Source organism: Ambystoma mexicanum, chromosome 10, assembly GCF_040938575.1.
Source record: "Ambystoma mexicanum isolate Mex_15411 chromosome 10, UKY_AmexF1_1, whole genome shotgun sequence".
NCBI lineage: Eukaryota > Metazoa > Chordata > Amphibia > Caudata > Ambystomatidae > Ambystoma > Ambystoma mexicanum.
Window position 1 is genome coordinate 1,400,445,017 of NC_090932.1, and position 26,072 is coordinate 1,400,471,088.

The 26,072-nt window shown below is 45.0% G+C and overlaps 1 protein-coding gene across 7 annotated transcripts in view; it reads left to right on the top strand.

Moving 5' to 3' along the window:
- Positions 1 to 26,072, top strand: part of KCTD10 (potassium channel tetramerization domain containing 10) — a 354,681-nt gene that overhangs the window by 90,305 nt on the left and 238,304 nt on the right. For all 7 annotated transcript variants that reach the window (XM_069619425.1, XM_069619428.1, XM_069619422.1 and 4 more), the window contains exons 5-6: positions 16,489 to 16,541; positions 17,266 to 17,461. In XM_069619425.1, coding sequence (XP_069475526.1) covers positions 16,489 to 16,541; positions 17,266 to 17,461 — 249 coding nt within the window. The remainder of the gene's footprint in view (positions 1 to 16,488; positions 16,542 to 17,265; positions 17,462 to 26,072) is intronic.

The following is a 26,072-nucleotide window of genomic DNA, read 5'->3' on the forward strand; positions in this document are numbered from 1 at the left end:
CCGGAAAACATTACTAGAGAAAATAACAGAAGTGGAAGAAAAATTGAAACCAATACCAGAAACTGGGGATGGGAAGAAACTGAAGGGCGTAATGGAGAAAAATCTTTTGGAATATGAAGAAGAGATCAAACGAAGAAAACAAAGAAAGTTTCTAAAGCAAGACTACGAAACTGGGAGAGTGTACACCTTCGCAAGAAGGTTTGATCAACTAAGACAAGCATCACTGAAAATATTACCAACGACAACTGAAGAGAAAACAACAAGTGCCAGTGAAACTTCCTCAATGTCAGAATCTGATCTAACAGGGAGCGATACAGAGGAACCTCAAGTTCGCCTGAATTTTTTAGATGAAATGCGCCTACTGCGCCAAGACGGCATAAAAAACAACAAACCAAAAAGAGGTGGAAGCGCAAATCAGGGCAAAGGACGAGGAGGCAGAAACAAACGAGGAGGGGACAAAGGAGCAGGAGGTCCCCAGAACAATACCTTGGCCAGATCTCTGCGCTCTGGGAAATGAACGAGGATGACATAAAGAATGATGGCAGTTTTAAAATAATAAACTTGTCTGACCACACATTAACTACTCCCCAACAAAAGGTTCTTAGTCTGGGATTACATTTTTGCCCAAATGCCAAAAATGATTACGTTCAGACCAGGATTGACCTGGACCAGTTTATCAGAAAGGTCCGCCTAAAAAAATTCTTTGCAAACAGTTGGCAAAAACGCAAAAAAGAAGCACAAACAGGAAAAACGGAAATTACCATAAAAGATGTGGATACATTGAAGGATCTTATGGAACTCGAGAAAGGCACAAACATGGGAGAAGAAACCATGATCGATCTCGAAGATGTAGGGATCAATACAGACTGGAAGGCGAAAAGCAATCTTAAATCTAAATCAAAATTCAATCCCACCACAAACATGGGGAGTAACATCGAAGTATTCCAAAGTTTGGTCATAGAAGACTTAAAAAGTTTACGCTGAAAATCTAAAAATACATTACCCAAAGACAATCTCTCTATGAATGAAAGAAAAGCACTGAAAGATCTTCAAGAATAAAAGGATTGCATTATAAAACCTTCAGATAAGGGGCAGAACATAGTCCTTCAAAATAAAAACGACTACATCAAGGAAGCATACAAACAACTTAATGACACCACATGCTATATGAGATTGAAAGATAACCCCATGAAAGAATTAGAATACACCGTGAAGTCCTTTCTTGAGAAATTTGAAGAAATGGGTATTATATCAGAAGAAACTGTGAAGTCTCTACAGGTCAGCAATGCGATAACACCTACAATATACTTTCTACCCAAAGTACATAAGAATCTCAAGCAACCACCGGGGAGACCGATTGTGTGCCTAATAGGTTTAGCACTAGAAAATGTATCAAAATACATCGATGAAGTTTTATTTCCATTTGTTTCCACACTCGTCTTATATCAGAGATACTACGGACTTTTTGCGCAGAATAGAGGATATTCCCTGGGAGAAAGAATATCTTATGGCAACAATGGATGTTGTATCGTTATACACATCCATTGGGCATGAGGATGGTAAAATAGCTTGCCTCCATTACCTGAACACCAAATCTTTGAACTTTCTAACACACACCAATATGGTGATACAAATGATCGATTTATGCCTAAAGAACAATGTCTTTCTCTTCAATGATGAATACTTTAAGCACTGTAATTGAATCCCCCAGGGGTGAATTTGTAACATATGGTACTTTAAAACCTCATGCACTTTTAATGATATTATTCAGGTGAAGACACTATGCACTTTGGTTAATCTTCCCTTTAAGCAAGCACCAAGCATTTTATCCTCCTAATCCAGCTTGGTTGTACCCTATGCATTTAGATTCAAATGTATTTCTATTTTACCCTGAAGGGACAAAACATGCAAATGTTTCTGTCTATACAGTTTTTAAAACATTCTTCCCTGGTTTCCCATTAAGGTTGAACAATAGATGTTACTATGTAAAATTCTCAAGAAACCCTCAGCCGACTTCTCCCTTCTGACTAACTATGGTATTGGTATTGTTTATTTATACAGCGCCTATACATAGGCAAGTGTTTCAAAGTGCTCAAGCAGTGTGGGAACAAGGGGGGGGGGGCGAAACAGTTGCTCAGAGCCCTTTAATTTCTGAGGTGATAACGGTCTGCACAGGCAGATTAAGTGAATATGGTACATTTAACAGTTAAGATACAGCAAATGGGCCTGATGGCGATTCTGCAGTTTTTTAAGTGCACATTAAAGGGTGAGACAAGGAAGGACAGAACGATCTACCGGCAGAGCTGTAGTGCAAGTGCAGACAGGACGAGGGAGGGGCACGGGACCAAGTGCACCCAGTCAGAAGAGACTGAGGAAGTGCAGAGAGAAAAGCTCTCAGGATTTGTTTCAAGTGCCATGAGTGGGTGGGGTGCAGAGCCCGGAGGCAAGTGCAGAACACTGGCAGGGGTACCTGGGACCTGTGAGACTCTGGGGTACACCAGGCAGCCAGTCAGTGAGCTGTATGGTAAGGAGGGAGAGAGGGAAGAACAGAGAACTAGGTTAGCAGGGTGAGAGAGAAGGAACAGGAGAGAAAGGTCTTGAGGAGTTTCCGGAACTTAAGAATGTCAGGCTCAAGACAGAGGGTGGCAGGGAGGCTGTTCCAGAGGGAGGCACCTGCTGAGGAAAGGGATATCCCTCCAAATCTCTGCTTGGAGAACTTGCTCACTCCAGAGGCACGGAAACTGCTCTTCTGAAAACCCGTGAAAATCTGCTCTCAAATCTTGACACAAACACTCCCTCTGTCCTCATTCTCCTTGATATCTCCTCTGCCTTTGTCACGGTTAACCCACAACATCCTCATCTCGTGGGTTCGGGACACCCTGGGAATCACAGGTCTGGCTCTGGCCTGGTTAACCTCTTTTCTCTCCAACCGCCTATCCCACGTCGAACTCTGTGCCCTTTCTCTCAACTATCACCCTCTCAACCTGCGGCATTCCCCAGGGTTCTAACCTATCCCCCTGGTTTTTCAACATCTACATGGCCAACCTGGCAGGTTTGATCGCCACTTTCACCTCTAATTTCCAGTGTTACGCAGATGATACGCAACTATCCTTCAGCCTACCCTTGCCCACCTCCTCCTCCTCCTCCTCACTCATACCGGACTCATGCCTGACTGTCTGCTATTCAGGCATGGTGTACTGCAAACTACCTCTGTTTCAATGCCAGTAAAACTGAGATTGTTCTCATTGGGACCCCTGCTCCCACTTTCCAACTCTCACTCTCCCCTCTCTCTCCTTCTCCTCACACATTTCTGACATCTCAAAAAGAAATCTATCAACTACACCTCCTCAGAGGCACTCTACCTTTTTCTCACTTCCCCTCAGTGGCTCACTGTCTCCAGAGCCCTGGTTCTCTCTAGGCTGGACTACTGCAAAAGCCTCTTCCTCAACCTCCCTGCTTCTGCCCTGCACCCTCTGCAACTCATCCAGAACAGAACTGCTCAAGCCCAGGCACCGCATCTCTAGCACTGAAATCCCTCCACTGGCTCCCAGTGGCTGCATGGATCAAGTTCAAGACCCATTGCATTGTCCACAAGGCCTTCTAGGGCCTGGGACCAAAATATCTCCAGCTTTCTCTTCTGAAGTATGTTCCTAATCGAGTACTTTGCTCCTCCAACTACCTGAAGGTCACTCGCTTTTCCAAGCAACGAGTTGTGGGCAGATCTTTCTTCGGCTGGTGCCTCCCTCTTGAACAGCCTCTCTGAAACTTGAGCAGACCATCTGCGGTTCCGGAAGCAGCTCAAGACTTTCCTCTTTGCTTCTGCCTTCTTTCTTCCGCTACCTTGCTGATCTCCTGTCTAATACTGCACTAGTTACCCGACTACCCTCTGAACAGGGGGCCCAGGTTCCTACCCTCCCAGTTGCACACCTGCACTGCCCCTCTGGCAACCCTGCACTTGGGGCTGTATCTGCAACCCTACAACCCCCATACTTGCACTTCTCTTCCTGTTTTCTGCATTTAATCCCTTGCACTGCCACCTGCTGGCCGCACTTCTTGTTTTCAATGTTTGATTCTATGTTTTGCACTTGCTCCTTTTTCCCTGCACTCTCGTGATCTCAATGTCACAGGGCTTATTAGGATCGTTGTCTTGTTCCCTCTTTTTCCCCTCCCTCGTTGCGCCTTGAAACATTTGTGTATAGGCGCAATATAAATAAAAGATTTCATATTTCGTGTAACATTGTTATACTGTATTTGTTTGTATGTCATTAAATATGTTCTCTATATGATGCACCACTTTCAATTGCTGATTCAAATACCTTACAGTGGAAAATGTTGGCCAGTTAGCAGTATTTTTGTAACATGTTTTTAGACGTCAGATTTTGGCCTTGTTTTAGAGATGTGAGTAGGCACTTGGCACTTTAATGGGGGAGTCCTGGTTGTTGCACTGCCTATGCAATCATAATTCACAATATTTTCAAGCATTAAGCACTTTGTATGGTCTGATTGCATTTATTCATTGAACTTATATAGTCACTGTGACTATGTTGACAGCAGACTCCAAAATGGCCGACAGGTTCACACTGCATTCAGTGGTGTTTGAGGTACAGACATCAATGAGGGACAATTAAAATTGTGTACTATGGGATAACCATAGAGATGATATGTTTTTATATAGTATGTAACCAACCTCGTTTTTTATTGTATGGGAACAAGCTACGAGGTTGTTGTGAAACGTGTAGTAGCTTGCTTCGTGTGTTTTCCCTGTCCAGGGATCTTCTAATAAAGGACTGTGAGCCAATGGTTTATGCATACAGAAGGTCCTTTTTTATGATCTGAGAGGCAGCAGAGCGCATCTGCAACATGCATTTGCACAAGTTGCTTGAACACTTTAGTTAATGATCAGTTAAGGTAAGAAACGTATCACAAAACCCCTGAAATTCAACGCATTGGGGAACTCGGGACCAGTTTACCTCGGTGTGTTCCTGTTGATCTTCCTTACAATACTTTATCCCCCATAATGCCATTTCCTATGGCATTGTGAATCCCTTCTCTACTATTAAATGTCCTCTTGGGCTTTGGAACCGGGACGGACCAAGTTAACCCTGTCCCGAGTTCCCCATTGCATTGAACCTTAACTGATCATTAACTAAAGCGTTTGAATTGAATTTCAAGGGTTTTGTTATTCCATAGATTTTTTTTTTCCCACACCACTGCCCATGGTCACTGTATATTTTAGTACACTCAAGACCACTAGCCATGCCCTTTGGCCGTTCCCACTGTCCATTTTAAAACACTACAAAACCACTAGCCATGGCCTTCTCTATTTTAAAACACTTGCAACCCATCGCTCTAAGACTTTCATCAATCACAGACTGCATTTTACCTGTTTTGACAGCGGTATTATGTATAAAAGATAGCAGGCTTCGGGGACTCCATTTTTTTAAATTTTATTATTTATTTGTTTGGGTTTGTATAGTTAGATTACATTATTTGTCAAGGGCCACACACTTTTATTATGCAGCGTGCTACAAGCCCATTGTTTTATGGCCGGTCTCATAACTGTTGTGATACATTGCACAACCCCAACTAACTGCATTTAAGTAGCACGGAAAAGGGAAATAAATTACAGTTGCAAGAATAACATATGCGATGCCCAGGTACTTTTTCCCCCCATAGCGAAAATCAAAAGCTGGCACCGATCAATATACCCACAGTAAGTGAACATATATCTTAAAGTGAAATATGCAAATGTAGTTCAATTGAACTTCCCCTTAGAAGAAAGTGCACAAGACAAAATAGCATTGGATTTAAAAAAAAAAAAAGTAAAGAACACCAGAAAAATAACTTTAGCGAGGTAATGTTCCAAGAATTTATTTTAAACTTTGTTTATTGGCATTTATATAGGCACGTATTAGCAGGTACAGTAAGTTATAGGAGCAGAGTAAACCGCTTATTAAATATCTGAATGCATGCACTTTAAATCAGGAGGCCAAAGAAACGTTAAACTGAACAAACAACATTCATACGATCAGACTCGTTGCTAAGCAAGTGTGGGGCAGTACACTGGTCGAAGTGTTTTATCAAAATGGTAGTTTCAGGACAATTGGCGGGCAGGGCTCTCCACCGCAATGTGGTCCTGGGTCAGCAGTAGGAGATGTTTATAGTCTATCATTGTGACATCATTGCTTCATGGCGGTTTATCATCCGATGGATGGAACATAGCGTTTACCAATGCTTTCCAGGCTTCTAAGGTAACAGCAAAGTTATCATCCAGTGTCGATGCTGATTTTGCCCAGGCCCATGTCTCTGCTTCACACCAGATCTTAGTCATGTAGCCAGCGCTGGAATTGGGGACCTTTTGGCGATTTCCATTGCATGGCAATTTGCCTTTTCGCAAGTATGCATGCCAAGTTCATAAATTTGACAATATGCTTGTTTACTTTGTCTTGAGTATGCTCCCAGCAAGCTTTCGAGTGGATTCCAGGAGTATCTAACAAATCCCACCGGCCTGCAGGCCCGTTCAAATTGGGACCAAAAGGCCTGTACTTCGATGCAGTTCCAGAACATTTTTATAAAGTTTGCCTCCTCCATGTGGCATCGGAGCCACGGGATGAAGCCTCTGTTGAATCTAGCTACCCTGGTGGGAGTCGTGTACATTCGGTGAAGGGTTCATAGTCAAAAAATCGAAAAACAAAGTCGGAAGTCAAAATATCGAGGAAAAAAAAGTCGAATTTCTTTTTTAGAATGTTTTTTTATTCAAAATGGGGGGGTTCCCACCAACCCCCTTTTTAAAAAAAAAATTATTTTTGCATACGAGAGCCAAAAAAAAATATAAATAAAAAAAAATTCGTTTTTTTTCTTTTTCTTTTTTTTTTTTTCTTTCGACTTTTTTTTCGATATTTTGACTGCACACCTCGGTGAAGCACATTCATTTGCAGCAGTTTGAACCTAGCATTCCGGGACACCTGTTTAGGAGAGTCAAGTGCCCGTTCCCACTCCTGGTCAGTGATGACGGAACCCACGTCCGCCTACCATTTCAGTTTTAGTCTGGGGTCTCTGACACAAACTCCTAATAGGAGATTGTGTAGGCTGGACACCGGTCTCCAACAACTACATTAAGGCCAGGATTCCCGTCTCCTCTGTTCTTCAAGCCACCTCCCCATTTGCGTCTTGCTACGCTCCTCACTCTGATGTATTGCAAGAATTAACCCTTGGGCAGGCCTGACTGTTACATTATCAATATCCCTGAACTGGCCATCTTTGTACATGTCCCCTCCATGTATAGACTCCCCATTCTTCCCAGAGCCTGCTGCTCCCAGATCTGCAGTGTTTGCGCACAGGTCTGTGATTATTGGGACATTAGGTGAAGATGGATTGTGTATTTCTAGTAGTTTCGTTGCCCTTTGCCATATCTGTCTTTCAAGTTTCACCAGTATTGGGACTGTGCCTGCACAGCTCACTGGCAACCACTGGAGTTCGTTGCGTCTGGCCGGGAACACTAGTTGCTGCAGCAGCTGCGATTCTGACATGGTGGAGTCGATCAGCCATTTTGTGACAACCTAGTTGGGCGGCTAGGTAATAAAGTTCGAGTTTGGGCAAATGCATCCCACCATCTTTGTAGGGAAGTTGCAACATGCCGAGGGCTAGCTTGTGGCGTGCAGCGCCCAATATATCCGATAACTGAGTCTAGGCAGGAAAAGAAAGCTGTTACTATGTAGTAGTGGACATTTGTGAAGCCATAAAAAAAAATCTAGGGAGCACTATCATTTTAATAATGGGCATTCTACCCAAGGTTAATAGCAGGAGTCTGGACCACAAGGATATAGATTTCTCTAGACCCCCCAGTACCCTCAGCGTGTTGCAGTTGTGTCTCTGTTTGGGTGTATGTGCAATATTTGATATATGATGGGTTATATATAACACGCTTACTACCGAGAGGTTTCTAAGCGCGGACCCAGGGATCGAACCTGTGTTGCTCCGTGTAGTCTTGTTTTCAAGCGAGCATGTTGCCCCTGAGCTATCTTCCCGAGATAATTTGAACGATTCAGTCTCAGGTCGGGTAAGATGGTCAAGTCTGCATCGCGCTGCCCAGCCAGTGGGAAAAGGCAGGATTTATGCCTATTAAACTAGGTCCTGGATAGCTCAGCGATCAGACAAGCACGTCTGGGATAATAGGAAGGTTGTGTCGTGGTTCACTAAGGTATAGTAAGGCATCGTCTACATAGAGCGATATTAAGTGGTTGGACAGCCAATCGGTATGCCCGCTTCCAAGTATTCTTGGCGTAGGTATTCAGTTATGGGTTCCATAGTTAATATCCAGCATGGGGGAGCGCAGGCAGCATTGACGGGTACCACGCTGGATATTCCATATTCCAGATACCTGCTTGCCCGACTTCAGTGTAGCCGTCGGGGAGATGTACACCAGTTTGACCCATTTGATAAATTCCTGGCCCAGCCCAAAATGTTCTAATGATGTAGCAGCCACTCCCAGTAGACTGAGTCAAATGCTTTGGTGGCATCCAGGGATGCCATCACATAATGTTGTTTGTGTTTGGTCTGTAACGTGTTGGAGTCTTCAGAGGTTCAGGACCGTACTGCGCTCGGGTGTAAATCCTGTCCGGTCTGTGTGAACCAGCGTTTTGATAACTACAAAGGCGTCTGGCTAGGACTGTTGTAAGTATCTTTATGTCAGTTTAGCATTGCCAGAGGTTGGTATGAATCACACCTGTCTGCTGGTTTCCTAGGTTTAGGGATGGCTATAACTAGGGTCTCCCTCATGCCCGTTGGTAGCACACATGTGTGATCTGCCTGTAAAGACTTTCAGAAGCTTTGGAGCCAGGGTAGCGGTATAAGCTTTATATAATTCTGAGGGGATTCTGTCCGTGCCCAGGGTCTTCTCAGTGGGTAAGGAAGCAATGGCTTCACCTAGTTCCTGAGTAGTAATGGGTAAGTTGACTGCGTTACGTTGGCGGCCTGAGATGTTTGGGAGACATATCTGGGAGAACACCTCGTCCAGGTCCTCTTGGGGAACTGGGTTAGCCTGCTTATACAGTTGTGTGTAGAAGGAGGTGAAGATTACGTTGATCTCCTGTTGGGCTCTCCATGGGGCCTGCTTTCGTCGTAGAGCAATGTGGTTTGTGGTCTGGGGTGTTCTCGTCTGCAAAGCGATGTCAGAAATCACCCTGGTTTATCACCTTCAATATGCGTTTGGGCAGTGTAATCAAATTTGGCCAGTTTCTGCCAGGGATGCAGAACCCAGATCGTGCCTCAATCAGTGTTTCTTCTGCAGACTGTCGGCCCGGATGTTGGGCCTCCAGTACTTTAATTTCGTTTTCTGTGGTCTCCAGAGTCTCACATAGTACCCGCCGGCTGACGCCTCCCTCCCCCCCCAGGACACCCCTGTCCTGGCTATGACCTCACCTCTGATCACTACCCTCATGGTTCCCCACATGATGTCCCAATTATACTTGCACTCCCAATATTGTTCACAAGGAAGTTAATTAGGAATTCCGACAATTACTGTTTGAAGGCTATATCTGTTAATGCCCCGATTGGCATGCGCCATGTCGGAATAGGGGGTCTGGGGCATGCAAGGCACCATTTGATCGCCAAAGGGGAGTGGTTCCATATTGTGCGGCCCATATATTCTGTGTTTGAAAGCTCTGCAAGGTGTGTTGATCCCACAAAGAAATAGTCGATTTATGTTATGTGTGCAGCTTGTGGTGGGGGGGGGGGGGGTCAGTAGTACGAGTAACCTTTTGCGGTCAGGGTGTAATTCCCTCCAAATGTCAACTAAATCAAGGTCCGTCCGTGTCGTATTCAGTGCGGTAGAGGCTGGGGAGGGGCTGTTAGTCAGAGGTTGGGGGGGGGGGGGGGGACAATTTATCCAGTGCAAGGTTTCTTACACAATTAAAATCTCCACCCCATAGGCCATCGCGGTTACCAATTTACTTAGTGTATGTGTGCCGGGATCTTATGGTTCGGGAACAATGAATGGACTATGTAGATCTATGACAATCGGCTATCTCCCATCCTTGTCTTTTTCTATTTCCAATAATTGAAAGGGTAGTGTACCGTCAATCCAGGTGAGGACCCCTCTGGCGAACTTGAGTAGGTGGCTCCATACCCTGTCCCTCCCCATCGGGACAATAGAGCTTCTTGTCCCTCAGGGAGCAGGTGTTTCCTGGAGTACTATAGATCCCTTTTTGCACTTTATATATAGGATTTCACCCTGTTTTTGCAGCGATACGATCCAAAGCCCTGTACATTCCATGACATTATTCTTATTGGAGTCAACATTGCGATGAGGATCGGTTAGTCTGCCCGTGGCCAGCGCATCCATCCCCAGGGGGTGGCGCAGTTATTTTCCACAAGGTCGGGACCCTTCTGTTAGCCAGTATTGTTTTAAACATGATATCCAAGATTTTTGCCCACCCATTTGGGGGAATCTTGAACATCCTGTTGGATAAGCCATTAGGATAATAGCAAAATCCAGAAACTCACAAGTTCTGGGCTCTGACAAAGTCCTGCTCAAAGGGCAGTGCGCATTCATCTCGGTTTAGCCTCCCACTCCTGTTGAGAATAAGGCACTAAAGGGGCACACATGCTTGCTCAGGTCAAGGCAAATTGTTGAATGTTATTATTAAAATTCAACAGAAATCCAATCTCTACACTATTTTTGGAGGCAAAAGCCATCAACATAAATTCGGCGTCTCTTTGGGCCAGGATGGCTTTGTGTCCTCTAAGCCAATTTTTGTTTGTTTGAGACGTTTAATTATTGCCAATACCGCCTCCAAGTGTTACATCCTCAAGAATCCAATTTCAGCTTTAGTGGACCTCTTCTTGGCTTGTATATCTGGTCTGAAGGCATGCTTGTGTCCAAACACTGGTCGCTTAGAATCGGTGTATTTAACTAGACACAAATACAGGACAGTGGTGTAATCAATTACCTGGTGGATGAAGTTGGCCCTGTTAAGAATGGCATTATTCAACAAATGTTTTTTAACGCCTCAAGCGCTCTGTCATTCCAGCTAAAGTGTTTTTTTTTTTTTTTTTAAAACCTGTACCGATTAATAGGTTCCCACGATAAATATCCTTTTCCTGATTTCAGAAATGGAAAAATCCATTTAGTTATCACAAAATCGTGCTCACACCTATTCTGTGGGGCCACTGTTAACTCCTCAATCCACAAATGGACATTGCTAGGAAAAAAAAAAAGTTTGCACTGTGATCACCTCTGCTCCAAGTATGGCAGGGGAATATCTCATTTTACTGTCCCATTTACCATTTGAAACCCTCTTTCATCAAGTCGAGCCATTTTTTAGCTCTTGAATGACAGGCCCCTCCATTTTGTTCACACAAGTTATATTTAAATCTCCAGGAATGATTACACCAGAAATCAACGGATCTAAGCCACAGATTTAAAAGCTTTGCTACTCCGTTTAAAAACAAATCCGTACTTATCCCTGCAGAATTCCAATATAAATTGAGCAATCCCAGAGCACTCCTACATTTACCTTGGTTGTTCTCCCAGGATCATTTTGTCAATTGGGAGAAGGAATCGGATGAGCCCCAACGATCTAAGATAAATCCTAAGCCATTACGACATGCAATTAACAAGCCAGATGTAAGAAGCCCTGCCAGGCCTCTGTACGCACATAAAGGGGAGAGGGAATAACTGTTGAAAATAGGCGTCGACGTAAGCCGTGGCTCTTGCAGAAAAAAAACATTGATACCCAGAGGATTGTCCTCTTTACTTAATAGGTGTTTGAAACCTCTAGTGTTCCATGACCCCATTTGAATGTGTGAAGCAATGTTCACATCTGTTAGCTACTTGTTGCTCGACATGCTATTTAAAGCTTCCGGGATACATGACCAGTTCTTTATCCCCACCACAATCTGTTTTAATATACTCTATTTCTCTACCCTTTACATGGTCTATCTGTGAACATGGCACACTTATGGGTAGAAAATGCAACGTCGTGTAGCCATATTTGTGGTGGTGTGCGATGGATTTCTAGATAGTAACATTTCATTCCTATTCACTTCACATGTCATAACGCAGGGGGCGGATCTGTGTCCCTGCATCCAGGATCGCCTCCAACATATCTTAGAATTAACATGTAAGAGCACTCTGTCCAAGTCTATCATTGATAAACTCAATCTGTGCGATGTCTTGATTGAAGGCTTAGGATGGTGTCAAACAACCTCAACACGTTGGCCCAATTTAATACAAGCAGGCTATTAAAATCCACCAATTGCTCTAATAAAAGGCAGCAATTAGAGTTGGAGGATATACTATTTGATCTCGTACTACAAAATGAGCACTTGTCTCTTTTTGGTGAAGCCGCAGGCCCCAAGAATAACTCCCCAATTTGTTGATATCCTTGTTCTATGTAGATGGCCGTGAGGACTTTCTCCATACCGTTTCTCTTGATCAACCCCCCGCCTATTTATAAATGCAGACTGCTGCAGGTTCGGATAGTTGTTAATTTGTTGTTGAGGTTTATCTAACCATCTCCTCTGCTCTAGTGTACAAAACTCTGTTGGTTGGTCACCTTCCATGAGATCTGAAGGTCGGTTCAGTTGCCCATAACCCAATTTTTTCCCTATCCTGGTGACTTGCTGGTTGCGCCAGTCTAAAGGTCAATGATTGTATTGGAGAAGCTGTTATTGACCTCGGCTTCAACAGAATGAGTAGTTATGTTTAACAAGTCTCTTGCAATAGCAATGCTAGATGTTTCAACATTCTGCAATGATTCTGCCAGCCTGGATTGAGACCCTTTATGGTTAGAGTTCACCACTGGCTTTAAACAAGCTTTTCTTTTTTCCTCTCGCGATTTCTTCCTCCTGCAGTTAATTTCCTGCTGGTCTCGCATTGCTAAGGATAAAGCTCTTAAAAACGTTCTTAGCTGAGGTCTGGGATCTTCCTGGAGGTTTGATTTTTAGATTTGTTTTCCTCCTTGATGTTGTATTTCGTCGCCCTTTATTGTTCGTGAATATTGCGAACAGTTGCTGAGGATCATCCCGTGCCCCATGCTGTACATCAGTGCACAAGCCGGTGGTGTCAAGTTCTATGACCTTTATATTACTTTTTGTGATGACCTTGACTGATGGTTTGCTGAGGGCAACCACTGGGTCCTGCCACATGAGCAGTGTGCCCAATTCATCTACTACCAACACATCCTCCGATTTGAAGATCTCTTGCATCGCAGTAGCCTTATTTGAAACGGATATGCTCACTTGGTTCCCACAGGGGTGTCGGGCGGAACTGGACAGCCGCGGTCTCCACCAACGTGATGCGTAGTGCAGAGATGACTGACTGGACTGGCCCACCTAGCTTCGTCTGCTTGACCCGTAGAAGTAGTCTCCTAAAGGCGGAGAAAGGGAATTAGCCACCCGTGGAGTTGAGTAATAGCCCCTCACTGCGTCCCCATTTATCACCAGTGATATTCCCTTTCACAAAGCTCACCTTATAGATTTGAATGATCTCTCCATCCTGCGAGGAACGCAGGGGCGCGTTGATGGCCAGTTACTTCACTGGCTTGAGGATATTGGAAGAGTTCTAGACAAATCTTGGCTCCAAAACTCCTGGCGAAGTGCCGTAAGTATATAGTTCTAAAGAGTTCAAAAATGTCTGAATAATCACTCTTGTCCAATTCCTTTGTTTATCTTGCAGCTGAGACCCAAATGAAGATAGTTCTGTGGCAGCTGAAAGCGTTCTGGTAAGAGTCTGTGCTATCCCACACTGTCCGTTAAATGATGCCAAAGTTTAACTCGCTGCTATCTCTTTTCTTACAGGTGCGGCATAAGAAGATTTGGCGTGCTGATGAATAATACCTCTGGCGGTAAAATCGGGTAAGTATATGGTCGCGAGAGGTTGTCCTTATTTGTTTCCCCTCGGCTCACCTTGTTGTTTTCTTGTCCCACTTAGGTGCTGGAATGCGGCAACTTAATGATGGAGACAGCGCCGGATCGTAGAGATGCTGCGAGGAACGGTGAGTATGGCGCGGCGCTGCTGCTGGCGATGCGCCGTGTTTAAAATAAAGTGTTTTTCTCGTTCAAAGATGCGATGAATCCGGAATCGGGTACGAAACCAATAATGTTCTTGTTCTAACCTTTCTTCTTCTTTCCCTTCTTTCTAGGTGCTCTGGACTCGAGGCGGGCGTGGCATGAGGCTGGATGCTGACTGCAGGCACAGTGAGCGTTGCGCTGCTGGATGCAGAAGAACGCAAAGCTTGTGCTGCCCTTCGGGCGTGGTTTAAATAGCCTCCAAAGTAGTCCCAGGTAAGTATTCCTCCACAACCACCCCAAAGTAACAAAATAGTCCCTAGGTAAAGTAGTCCCATCCAAGCCTCACATGGGCTTGGATCTCTTGCAGCATGGTCTGCATCAGGTAAGTTTTAACATATGAGCCTGGCGCCTATGGTGCCAGGACTGTACCCATATAGTCCATAACAAGGGTTGCTGGGCTTTCTCTGGGTAACATGATGCCTGCTTCCGGGCTTGTTGGACTTGGTCTGGATGCCCGGGGGTAGGCATCATGACAGAAACTTGTATTAGGTGATGATTTGTTATTTGAGTACTTATAGTCCACCCTCTATAAAGGACATCTTAGCCTTCAAAATGGTTAATAAGGCGACTTGATCTGATACCTTTTCATTCAAAGAGTCTTAATATTTTGACAATGTAGCCATTGCGGTATTCATGGCTGCCAAGGTTAATTCCAGCGTGGAGATGGACGACGCCGTTAACCCAAAAGACCTTCTGCGAGTTGGATGTATAAAAGATACTGATTATTTGGAAGAGGAATCCAGAGAGGCTGCATAAAGTATCAGTGATGCCCGATAAACTCCTTGAGGCTGGCTGTGTGTCGTCCAATTGTCACACGTCCGATGCGGCGATTCTTTCCAACTGTAGATGGCGATTGTCATTAATAGTTGAGAGGGTGGTTTCTGGTATATAAGATGGGGAATTAACCGACCTTTGAATTTCATGATTATTTTATAGGAAGGTCCACTACATTTATCTGAACCATGTTGATTGAATTCGATTGATTGTGTAGGCTAACACTATCCTTCACAAAGTAAACCTGAGCATTACCATAGTCTGAGCAGCTTCACATAGGGCTGAGGCCCTTGCCAGACAGCCTTCTATCACCACTGCCAGACTTCCTTGTGGCAAGGCTGTTACAAAGTCTTTTGACTGGATACCTTTGGGTGCCGCCAGCCTCGCATTGGCTTCTGTTAATAGAACACCTGCTAGAAGAGCAGAGTCTGGAATGTCCATAAAGGAAATGAGCTGGGCAACCGGGCAGTCCTTTGATACGTCTATGGGGTCTGCAGCTGTTACAGGTTATCGCTTCAATTCAGTCACAATGGGATTCACTGTTCTAGGCATTTGTTGGGAACTTCGAATGGCCTCTGAGGGACGAGGCCGGGTTATCGCCGGTCCTATGTGCTTTGGCTGCAGCAGGGCGAGAAACCTCAGAAGTTTACCAGAAAACCATAAGCTGTTTTTGATATCACAGTAGCCATCTCTGGTCCCCCCCCACCCCCCGCATCCATGACCGGCATTGCTGATTTTGACATGTAGGCATAAGACACTTTAACAATAAAATGATTGGGTATTTAGCAGTATCAACACTTACCCTATACACGTGTACTTATGATAGTGAGTTCCAATGGCTAGTGAGGTAGAAGGTTGTGCTTCAGCCCGCACGATCGCCTCCCCGCCAAACGGTGCACTCGCAGTGCACTTTCCGAACGCGCACAGCCTGCTCCTTTTGTAGAATTCTTGGTTGAGTAAGGCTGGGCTTTACAATGAGGTGCGAAAATAAGTCAAAATGCTGTAATATATTGAAATATTACACGGAAGCACACTGTATGGAACCTTGTAGTTCGGATAGAGAACATCAAACCTTCTCGCAGCCACTGATAGGATACAGTCTGTCAGCCAAACCGTGCACTAGCAGTGCACTCTCCACCATATTGTATCTTTCATGCCCCTTTTCCTGGTACTTTTTGTTTCAACTGAAACTAGTCTCTTCAAATAAATGTTCATGTCCCTCTCAGAAATCACGTGAAACTTTGTCTATATAATGATCCACAGGTGTGAGACTTTAGTTGTAACACAAATAGTTGTAACCACATTGGCTTCATTGACTACTGCCGTTTATTTTTCGGAATAAGCAACATATCCCAAAATTGAGCATTTATGTGTGAGCTACTCTACGATAGTAGCACATGCTTTTTTGATTCTTATTTACCCTTGACATCCTCCAAAAAAGAGTAACCACCTTCTGAAAGTGTATTGAAGCATGTGCTGTAATGTCGATATTGGTGGGAGTTTGATGCCAGCTGTATTTATAGTCCTATCTCACATTTAAAAAGTTAATTTATAAGGTCTTCTTGAATTTAATGTGTACTTTTTCAACGTGCTGTAGTTGATAACGAAATATCTAACTGACAGTTTCTTTTCTCTATTCAGCCAGCAGTAAAGTTGCTGTATAACAGGAGTAACAACAAGTATTCATACACAAGGTAAAAACGTCTGTGTACACTGAGCATAGCCTGAAACAAGAGCGTAACCCGCACTCACTATGCATTAAGTGCAGTTTCACTCTTGAAATCCTATTGCATCAGAGCATACAAGAATATCCATATTCCATTTTCTTTGAAAAAAACATTCAGTTGCCTACTACTTCAATTCTTTATGAAAAAAAAGGAAAAAGGCCAATTTTTGCAGTTTTCATAAATCTGAGGAGGATTGTCTCATTATTTGTATAAGAACTGCTGAAGTGTGTGTGTGTTTTTGGGGTTGGCTCCAGCCCCATAACAGTTGGTGGGCTGCCATTTTGGCCTGAGGTCAGCATACTAGTCTGCGATGTACTGGCGATAGTGAAATCTGACCAATCCCACCCATTCGCCCTGCACAGGGAAGGGTGCAGCCCTGTGGCATCAGTATTGGCGATTTCGGGAGATTGCCAATTTTTTAATAATAGGAAGTTAAGACGCAATAAAACATACCCAATAGCAGACCCCCACATGCATGTCCGCTACAGACCCGGGCAACACCGTGTGGTACCACTAGTATATATTCAAATTCCACTTTTATACTGGCTAACATTGTGCTTTCCCACCCCATCTTTTTTAACACTTTACTTTTCAACTCCATTTGATTTGCAATCCTGCAGTATCTGTTAGATTTCTGTTTAACATATACAGAATGTTTTTCATAAGTTTGGTTGATTGTATTCTTTTCCAGCAATTCGGATGACAACATGCTGAAGAATATTGAGCTATTTGATAAATTGTCCCTGCGTTTCAATGGAAGGGTAATCTTCATAAAAGATGTAATTGGAGATGAAATCTGCTGCTGGTCGTTCTACGGTCAGGGGCGCAAGATTGCTGAAGTTTGCTGTACCTCCATTGTGTATGCTACAGAGAAAAAACAGACCAAGGTGAGATGTAGAAATTATACCAGCTCAATTTTGTCTCCTGTTTTTTTTGTTTTCGGCGATTGTATCAAAAACTGAGGTACAAATTTAGTTACAAATCATTGTGGCTAAAAGTCTGTTACTTGTGGTCCTGAAGATCAACTGACCATCTGCTCCTGTTTACACATGATGGGAATGATTTCTGAAGTCCATACTTGGAATCTTTTCATTCAGTTCCCTGATCAACATTGTTGCCTTCATTAGGAGTTTATTTCACTACTGTGTTGTGTCTCTAACTACAAAATGAGACCAGTGGCCTTAATTTGCAATTAATTGAAATTCAGAAATATTCAAGTGTTTCAGGTTGGTGAAAGTTATTGAAATATTCAGTTAAGGTGGGTTCTTTAAACCGATTTATCAAAATACAAAATGCAACTTCGAAGGGATTGTGTCCTCCGACGTATTCCTTTGATATATCATCTCCAGCTTGCTGGCCTCCGAATTTTTTTTCCAGTAGAGGGCGCTGCGCGCCGATGTCCCTTGACGGCCTCCGCATCGGCACCGACGTCACCACGCGTATAAATAGACTTGCGCAGCGTCTGTTGCTCAGTTCTGTTTTTCCGCGCTTCGTGGGGCCTCGGAATATCGTTGCTCAGTTCTTCAGTACAATATATCGATATATTCCTTGTGAATACCGACTCGTACTCGATGGCTTCCTCACCCGAACCGTCGACTCCACGGTCCGGCTTCAAAAAAAGTCGAGACTGTGGAAAGAAAATGTCGTTGACGGATCCTCACAGGATCTGTTTGGTGCTTGGGAATCGAGCACCATTGTTCAGAGTGCGAGGACTGCATGTCCATGATGGCGAAAACCTTGAAGCGTAAGGGGAAGCTCGAGAGAGGTAAGGGAGTTAAAACTTCTTCGAAAGTTTCCTCGGCGGAGTCGAGACATTCGTCTCCTCGCCATCATAAAAGACTCTCGTTCGAGATCTCAAAGCAGTTCCCATCACTCTTTGAGATCTAAGCATTCAAAAAAGACGTCGAAGATCCCCTTCCTCGTCTTCGTCTTCCGTTTCCCCAAAAAGGGTCTCCTGTCCCACAAAGCATAGCTCTCAGGCTGAGTGGGAGGAATTCAGGAAAAAGATGCTAAGCGTCTTCGAGAAAGCGGCCTCGACCCCCCTCTAAGACTGCTGAAGGTGATACCCTGGATGAAAGACCCGAAAAATCAAAAGGCCGCGAGTCGCAGTACCCGGCGAAAGAAGCCACTCGAGAGCGTCACGAACCCTTGCGTAAAGGCAGAGTTGCGTCTTCGCCATCGTCGAAGATCCCTTCGACTCATAGATCGGCGTCATCAACGCCGTTATCGAAGGGTTCTTCGACGCACAGGTCAGTCGAGTTGACGCTGACGTCTACGCCGAGAAAGGACAAACCCACGGCCACCTCACAGCCAGTGGCCATACTCAGAACCTCGAGCATGAGAATGTCATTGACAACCTCGAGTAGAATCCCGATACACTCGAGTTCGAGGCCTCTACCACCTTTCTCGATGCTTTTTTCGATGGCTTCGAAGCCTTTAACGTCTGCGTCGACGACGTCTACGTTTTCTCAGCCAATTACGACAAATCTGGATCCTTCTGCTCTGGAAATGGGATGTATACCATTTTCAAGACCTGACCACTCCATGGTCTTATCTTCTATTTATGAAGAAGGGGAGGATTCAGATCAGGAAAGGCTTTTTGAGTTGCAGGGATCTACAATTTACCTCTGAGGAAGGTAGGTTGAAAGACCTCCATGAATCCCTACAGGAAGCAAGTGGGTTGAACACTTCCCCAGAAGTGGAATTTGCCACACCAGACCCAGGGGAACATGCTGAAACCCCTTATAGAACCTTGATGGCAAGGATAATAGAGCTTATGGGATGGTCCACACCCTCTCCTGCTTTTCAGCAAGACAACCTCACAGATATCTTGGTCAAAGGTCCACAGGAGGATCCTGTAGTGCCATTTCATGCGGCATTACAAAGGAGAATATTGGCAAACTGGGAAACACCTTATGTGATCCCGGCAGTTAACAAGAAACTATCGGCTAAATATCGGGTGTCTTCTGCTGACCCTGAATATTTATCCCAACTCAGGAGAGTCTGGTTGTTCAGGCAGCTACTTCAGCAGGCAGTAAATCGGCTTACCCTACTGTTCCACAGGACAGGGATGATAAGAGATATGACTCTATGGCCAAAAAAGTCTTTTCCGCATGTAGCATGGCGTTGAAATCCATCAGTGCTACTTGTGCGCTCGCAAGGTTCAGCCATACACTTTGGGAGTGTGCTTCATCAGCGGCTGACTGCCTCCCGGAGGGAGAAGAAGGGGAAGCGTTTCTCAACATCATTAAGGATGGTAAGGACGCAATGTGCGAATCCCTTCAGACTGGCATCGATTCTGCTGACAGTATCAGCAGGGGCATGGCGGCAAGTACAACAACCAGGAGATTTGCTTGGTTGCAAAAGTCTGGTTTTGCTCCAGATGTGCAAAGCAGACTCTTGAATATGCCCTTTGACGACTGTTTGTTTGGTAAGAAGGCGGACGACAGTTTAGAAACTACAAACATCAAAGGCAGCAGCAAAATCCTTAGGAGCTACAATCCATCAGACTCCATATCGCCCCTCAGGAACCTCTTGGAGAGGTAAGTCCTTTAGCTTCTATTCCGCATTCGGAAAGGGCAGAGGATAGCTGGTTCAAAGGGGTCCGAAGAAATTCACCCGAGGTAGACTGGGTAAAATCACAAAAGCCGCAGCAGGTGCCTCTTTACCCTCGGCATCTGCATCAGCCGCCTCCAAACCGCTCTGAGGACTCTCTTCACAAAACACCAGTAAGGGGCAGGTTAAGTCAACATCTGACGGAATGGCAGGCTATTACGTCAGATGTTTCAAAAAAAGGTCGCTGGCGCTCCTCTCCAGAAAGAACAAGGCATGATAACCTGCTCTGAGGTGAAAGTTTGCAGCACACGCTTTTTGCTCACTATGCCTTTCACAGATTGGAAATATCCATTTGCATATCAGTCTTTGTCCCGCCCACATGGGCCGTCCAGCACCGAAATGCTATGGCAATTCCTCTCTGAACAAGAGTACCAAAAGCAACCCCATACACGTGTTTGAGCCTTGTATTACGTCAGAAGCTTGGGCATTGGAGACAGTTGCCCAAGGTTACTGCCTACCTTTCCTACGCATCCCTCAGTCATCCACCAGGGAACTACTCTCTGAAAGTTCCAGATCCGCTCCTCTTGCAGGAATTTGCAGACCTGCTAGAGAAAGGTGCCATAGAACCGGTACCTGTAGCGGAGAGGAACAAGGGCTGGTACTTTTTCATACCGAAGAAAGACGGAGGACTGAGACCTATCTTGGACTTACGAGAATTGAGCAAGTTCCTCAGGAAGGACAAGTTCAAGATGGTAACTCTCTCAGATCCTTCAGGCCCTCTAGCTCCAGGACTGGCTGGTATCTCTGGACCTCCAGGATGCTTAGTTCCATGTGCCAATCCATCTCAAACACAGGAAATACCTGAGGTTCGCAATTGGCGGCTCTCATTATCAATTTCGAGTTCTGCCTTTTGGGCTGACCTCCGCCCCGAGGGTCTTCACCAAGCTAATGTCGGTAGTGGCTGCAAGTCTAAGGAGGGATGGTCACCAAGTTTCAAAATGCCCAACGTCTCCCAGCCTTCGACTTTTTCAGGTTGCTAGGCCTCATAGCATCCTGCATCTTCCTTGTGCCAGAGGCTCGCCTGAGAATGAGATCTCTTCAGTGGGCACTGAACTCGGTGGTCGCAATTCTCAGGGAGAATGACAGACCTCCTTCAGATTCCGGACAAGGTGGCTCGAGACCTTCAGTGGTGGGCCTGCCAAAGAAAAACATCTTGAAGGGGGAACTGTTTTGGCAACCATGGCCGGAGATAACAGTAGGCACAGATGCCTCACTCACGTGGTAGGGAGCCCATACCAACAACTTTACCATCAGCGGTCGTTGGTCTCCATCGGAATCCAGACTACATATCAACCTGTTAGAGCTGAGAGCAATCAGACTAGCGCTGAAAGCTTTTCTGCCATCTGTACAAGGGAAAAATGTCCTGATAATGACGGACAACACAGTGGCCATGCACTACCTCAACAAGAGGCGTAGGATCACTACCACTGTGCAGAGAGGCGATGCAGCACTGGTTTTGGGCAATCCAAGAAGGAATCTCTCTATTGGCAGTCCATCTAGCCGGAGAGAAGAACTTGACGGCAGATGCTCTGAGCAGGCAAGGCACAGTCTCCCACGAGTGGGAACTAGCTCAGGAAGTCCTTCAGGAGATCTTCGCCTTTTGGGAAACCCCTCAAGTGGATCTGTTTGCCACCAGTACCAATAGAAAGTGCGATCTGTTTTGTTCAAGGGAATTTCCCCCGAGAGGAGCTCTAGGGGACGCGTTCGTAGTGGACTGGGAGTTTCCACTCCTGTACGCGTTTCCACCAGTCCCTGTCATTCCTCAAATGATCAGGAGGTTGAGAAGATTCCGGAGAACTATGATCCTAATTGCCCCAGACTGGGCCAGGAGAACGTGGTACCCGGACCCTCTGGACATGTCCATCTGCCCTCCAATTCGTCTTCCACTCAAGAAGAATATTCTCTCACAGAAGGGAGGTCAGGTTCTCCATCCAGACAGCAGAACCCTCAACCTTCGCGCCTGGCTTCTGAAAGGTTGAGATACAAGGATTGGGACCTCCCTGATGATGTCATAGAAGTGTTGCTTTCGGCCAGAAGGCCAGCAACAAAGTCTTTATACCGCTGCCGTTGGAACAAGTTTTGCAGCCGGTGTAGAGAAGAGAATATCGACCCCTTTTCATGTGGTACACCAACAGTGTTATCCTTTCTACTCTACTTGGCAAATTCAGGCCTCCAAGTTGGCACTATCAAGGGCTATCTCGCAGCGCTATCGATCTTCAAGCGCACTGCGGAGGAACCTTCGTATTTCAAATTACCCTTAGCAATACAATTTCTAAAGGGATTAACTAATGTCTACCCTCCAAGACCTTTCCAGGTTACTTTATGGAGCTTAAATTGGGTCTTAAATTTCCTGATGGGTACTCCTTTCGAACCACTCCACTCTTGTTCGCTAAGATTTCTCACCCTTAAAACTGTCTTATTAGTGGCTTTAACATCTGCTAGAAGGGAGAGCGAATTACAAGCCCTATCTTGTAAACCCCCTCATACACTTTTCCATAAAGACAAGGTTGTCCTACAGGTAAAGCCTAATTTCCTGCCAAAGGTGGTTTCTGAATTTCACATCACTCAGAAAATTACCTTGCCTTCATTCTATCCGCCTTCCCATCCGGGGAAAGAGGAAGAAAGGCTACATAGGCTGGACCCAAGGCAGGCTTTAAGCTTTTACATCAGTAGACTTGCTAGGATTAGACAAGCAGACCAACTGTTCGTGGGTTAGTCAGGGCACAAGTTGGGACTACCGATAACAAACCATTTCCAGATGGATTATTTTGGCCATTCTGGAATGTTACATACTGGCAGGAAAAGAGCCTCCTCAAAATCTTAGGGCTCATTCAACCAGGGGTATCGCAGCCTCCTCGGACCTCCAAAGAGGTGTTCCGGTTCGAGACATATGTGCGGCTGCCACATGGTCGTCCGCACATACCTTCACAAGATTTTACAACCTGGATTCCTCCTCTAGTCAAGAGATTAGGTTTGGTAAAGCCACATTACTTTTGGTTCATTCCTAAAAGGAAACATGGAGTTTTACTCCCACCTCCAATTGCACACCACTGCTATGGGAGTCTATCAAAGATAAGGAATACGTCGGAGGACACAATCCCTTCGAAGATCAAGTTACTGCTTACCTTGTAACGTTCTTTCGATGGGATGTTCCTCCGTATTCCTTATCGCCCCTCCCATCCATCCCTGCAGTAATACTTCCCTTGTGGTTGCAGCTTACGCTCCTTCAAGGTAAATAACCAATTCATGTACAACATCTATTAACGTCAAAACTGAACTGGGCAACGGACGCTGCGCGAGTCTATTTATACGCCTGGTGACGTCGGCGCCGATGCATAGGCCGTCGAGGGACGTCAACGCGCAGCGCCCTCTACTGAAATTTCTTTTTCCAAGGCCAGCAAGCTGGAGATGATCTATCAAAGATGAGGAATACGTCGGAGGAACAGCCCATCGAAAGAACGTTACAAGGTAAGAAGTAACTTGTTCATCTAACTATACTGCGCTCATGCAAACTTTTTACAAAATTAGTCATGAGTATAGGGTCAATAAGGTTCCGGAGTCAGCCATGAACTCTTGATGTGATTAGAGAGCCCACGACATCCACACTTGATATGGACAAAAATAAGATTTCTGGAGCTGCACAAGCATTGCTAAAAATGGGTGGTGGGGCGGGAAATAGTTTCAAGCATGGGCCCATAAATCCTTGAACTATTATTTCAGTGGGGGAAGCTTTGTGAGGCTGCTAATCTGGAAGTACGTGGCTTAGTCTAATTCTCCATGGGTAATGAAGGGATTGTGGTCACAGCTTCGCTCCGGCAGTTAACTCGAGCTGCTGAGACGTCACCCCCATTCCAGCCCTTGTGGGACCGAGTGCTATCGCCACTTTTCTCGGGAAAAACTGTTCTTGTTCTCAAAACATCTGGAAAGGACAGAGGTGTTCAGACAACTGTTCCTTTTGGGCTGCAAACTCCAGGCAAAAGGCTTGCGTACCATCAAGAAGCAGGTGGATTAGGTGGACTATTGGTTTGGTTTATCCTGCGGCTGAGCTGCACCTTCCTTCTCCAGTCCAGAAAAAGGATTTGTGACGAGCACGAGTCTACCACGTACTCACAGACCAGATTAAGCTGAGTGATTACACGACTAGCGAAACAAACGCTGACATACAAGTTCACAAGGAAACCAGGCCCTGATGAAGGAATTTATTCCGAAATGCATTGGCCACCCGTATAGGCATCTGCAGGAATAAGAGACCTAAGATCTTGTGAGAGTTAAGAATAAAATACAGCCACACTTGAAAAGAGATTCTTTTTGTTTGTCTTTTTGAAAGATTACGTACCTGAAGTTCAAAGACTCCACCTACTAGTGGCTATAGGAGTGCAGCCCGCACCGCTGCCTTCACGGCCAAGGTCATTGAACACACAGCCAAAATCCAATCATCGATTTTTATCAAATATACAAAATTAAGAAATATTAGCCCAGTTGTATTATGCCTAATACAGACTACCTGTTCTCACTAAGCTTGCATTATTTTTGGCATCGCTCACATATGTTATGTTATTTTGCATTTATATAGCGCCTTATATACCATTGGTATGGTCTGAAGGCGCTGGTAGGTTGAACGCCCTTGGGAACCGAAGTTCATATCAGTAGAGAGTAGAGAGAGTCAAAAGGTGCGTGTGAGCACCGGGTATGTGTGCAGCTCGTGCGGTATCAGTGTAATAGCTGCTTTCTAGCGGTAGGTGTGGTGGTTGAGAGGTCAGGAGTATGTGTTCGTTCTGGCAGGATTTATCCAGATCGGATATGGCTGCGTTAGGCCTGAGGAGAACGCCTCGCTAGGGGGTGTGTAACCAGCAGTGATTATTTAGAATGATGTGGAGTGAGCGGCGAATGTTGATATGAGAACAGTTATACCGAATGGTGTCATAGTATCTCTGTGTTCTAGTTGAGTGGTGATGTAAGGAGAGAGTAAGCGTGTTGGTGAGATATGATGGGTTACATGCCCTTTCAGAGACTTCTAATTCCTGGAGAGGCTATTGGGCACATTTCTAAATTCAACTTTTTACTGAGAGGCTATTGGGCACACTTCTAAATTCAACTTTTCACAGAGAGGCTATTGGGCACACTTCTAAATTCAACTTTTCACAGAGAGGCTATTGGGCACACTTCTAAATTCAACTTTTCACAGAGAAGCGTGCGGTACACGTGTAATAGCTGATTCTTATTGGTAGGTGTGGTGGTTGAGAGATCAGGAGAATGTGTTCGTTCTGGCAGGATTTATCCGGAACGGATGTGGCTGTGTTAGGCCTGAGGAAGACGCCTGGCTGGGGTTGTGAGACCAGCAGTGATTACATAGAATGATGTGGAGTAAGCGGTGGATGTTCGTATGAGAACAGTTATACCGAATGGCGTCATAGTATCTCTGTGTTCTAGTTGAGTGGTGATGTAAAGGAGAGAGTAAGCGTGGGGTGTGGTAAGAATGGTTAGATGCTCTTTCAATGTGCAAACTTCTAAAATCAACTTTCCCAGAGAGGCTACCGGGCGAACTTCTAAGTACAATTTTCCATACAGAGGCTATTGGGAACATGTCTAAATTCAGTTTATCAGCGAGGCTACTTGGTACACTTCTAAGTGTAACTCTCGTGGAGGCTATTGGGTACACTTCTAAATGCAAATTATCACAGAGCGTCTACTGGGCACATTTCTAAATTCAATTTTCCAGAGAGGCTATTGGGCAAACTTCTAATTGCGACTTTCCAGGGTGTCTATTGGATACACTTCTATAATCAACTTTCACAGATGCTATTGGTAACACTTCTAAATGCAGCTTTCACAGCGTGGCTAATGGGCACACTTCTAAATGCAGCTTTCACAGAGGATATTGGG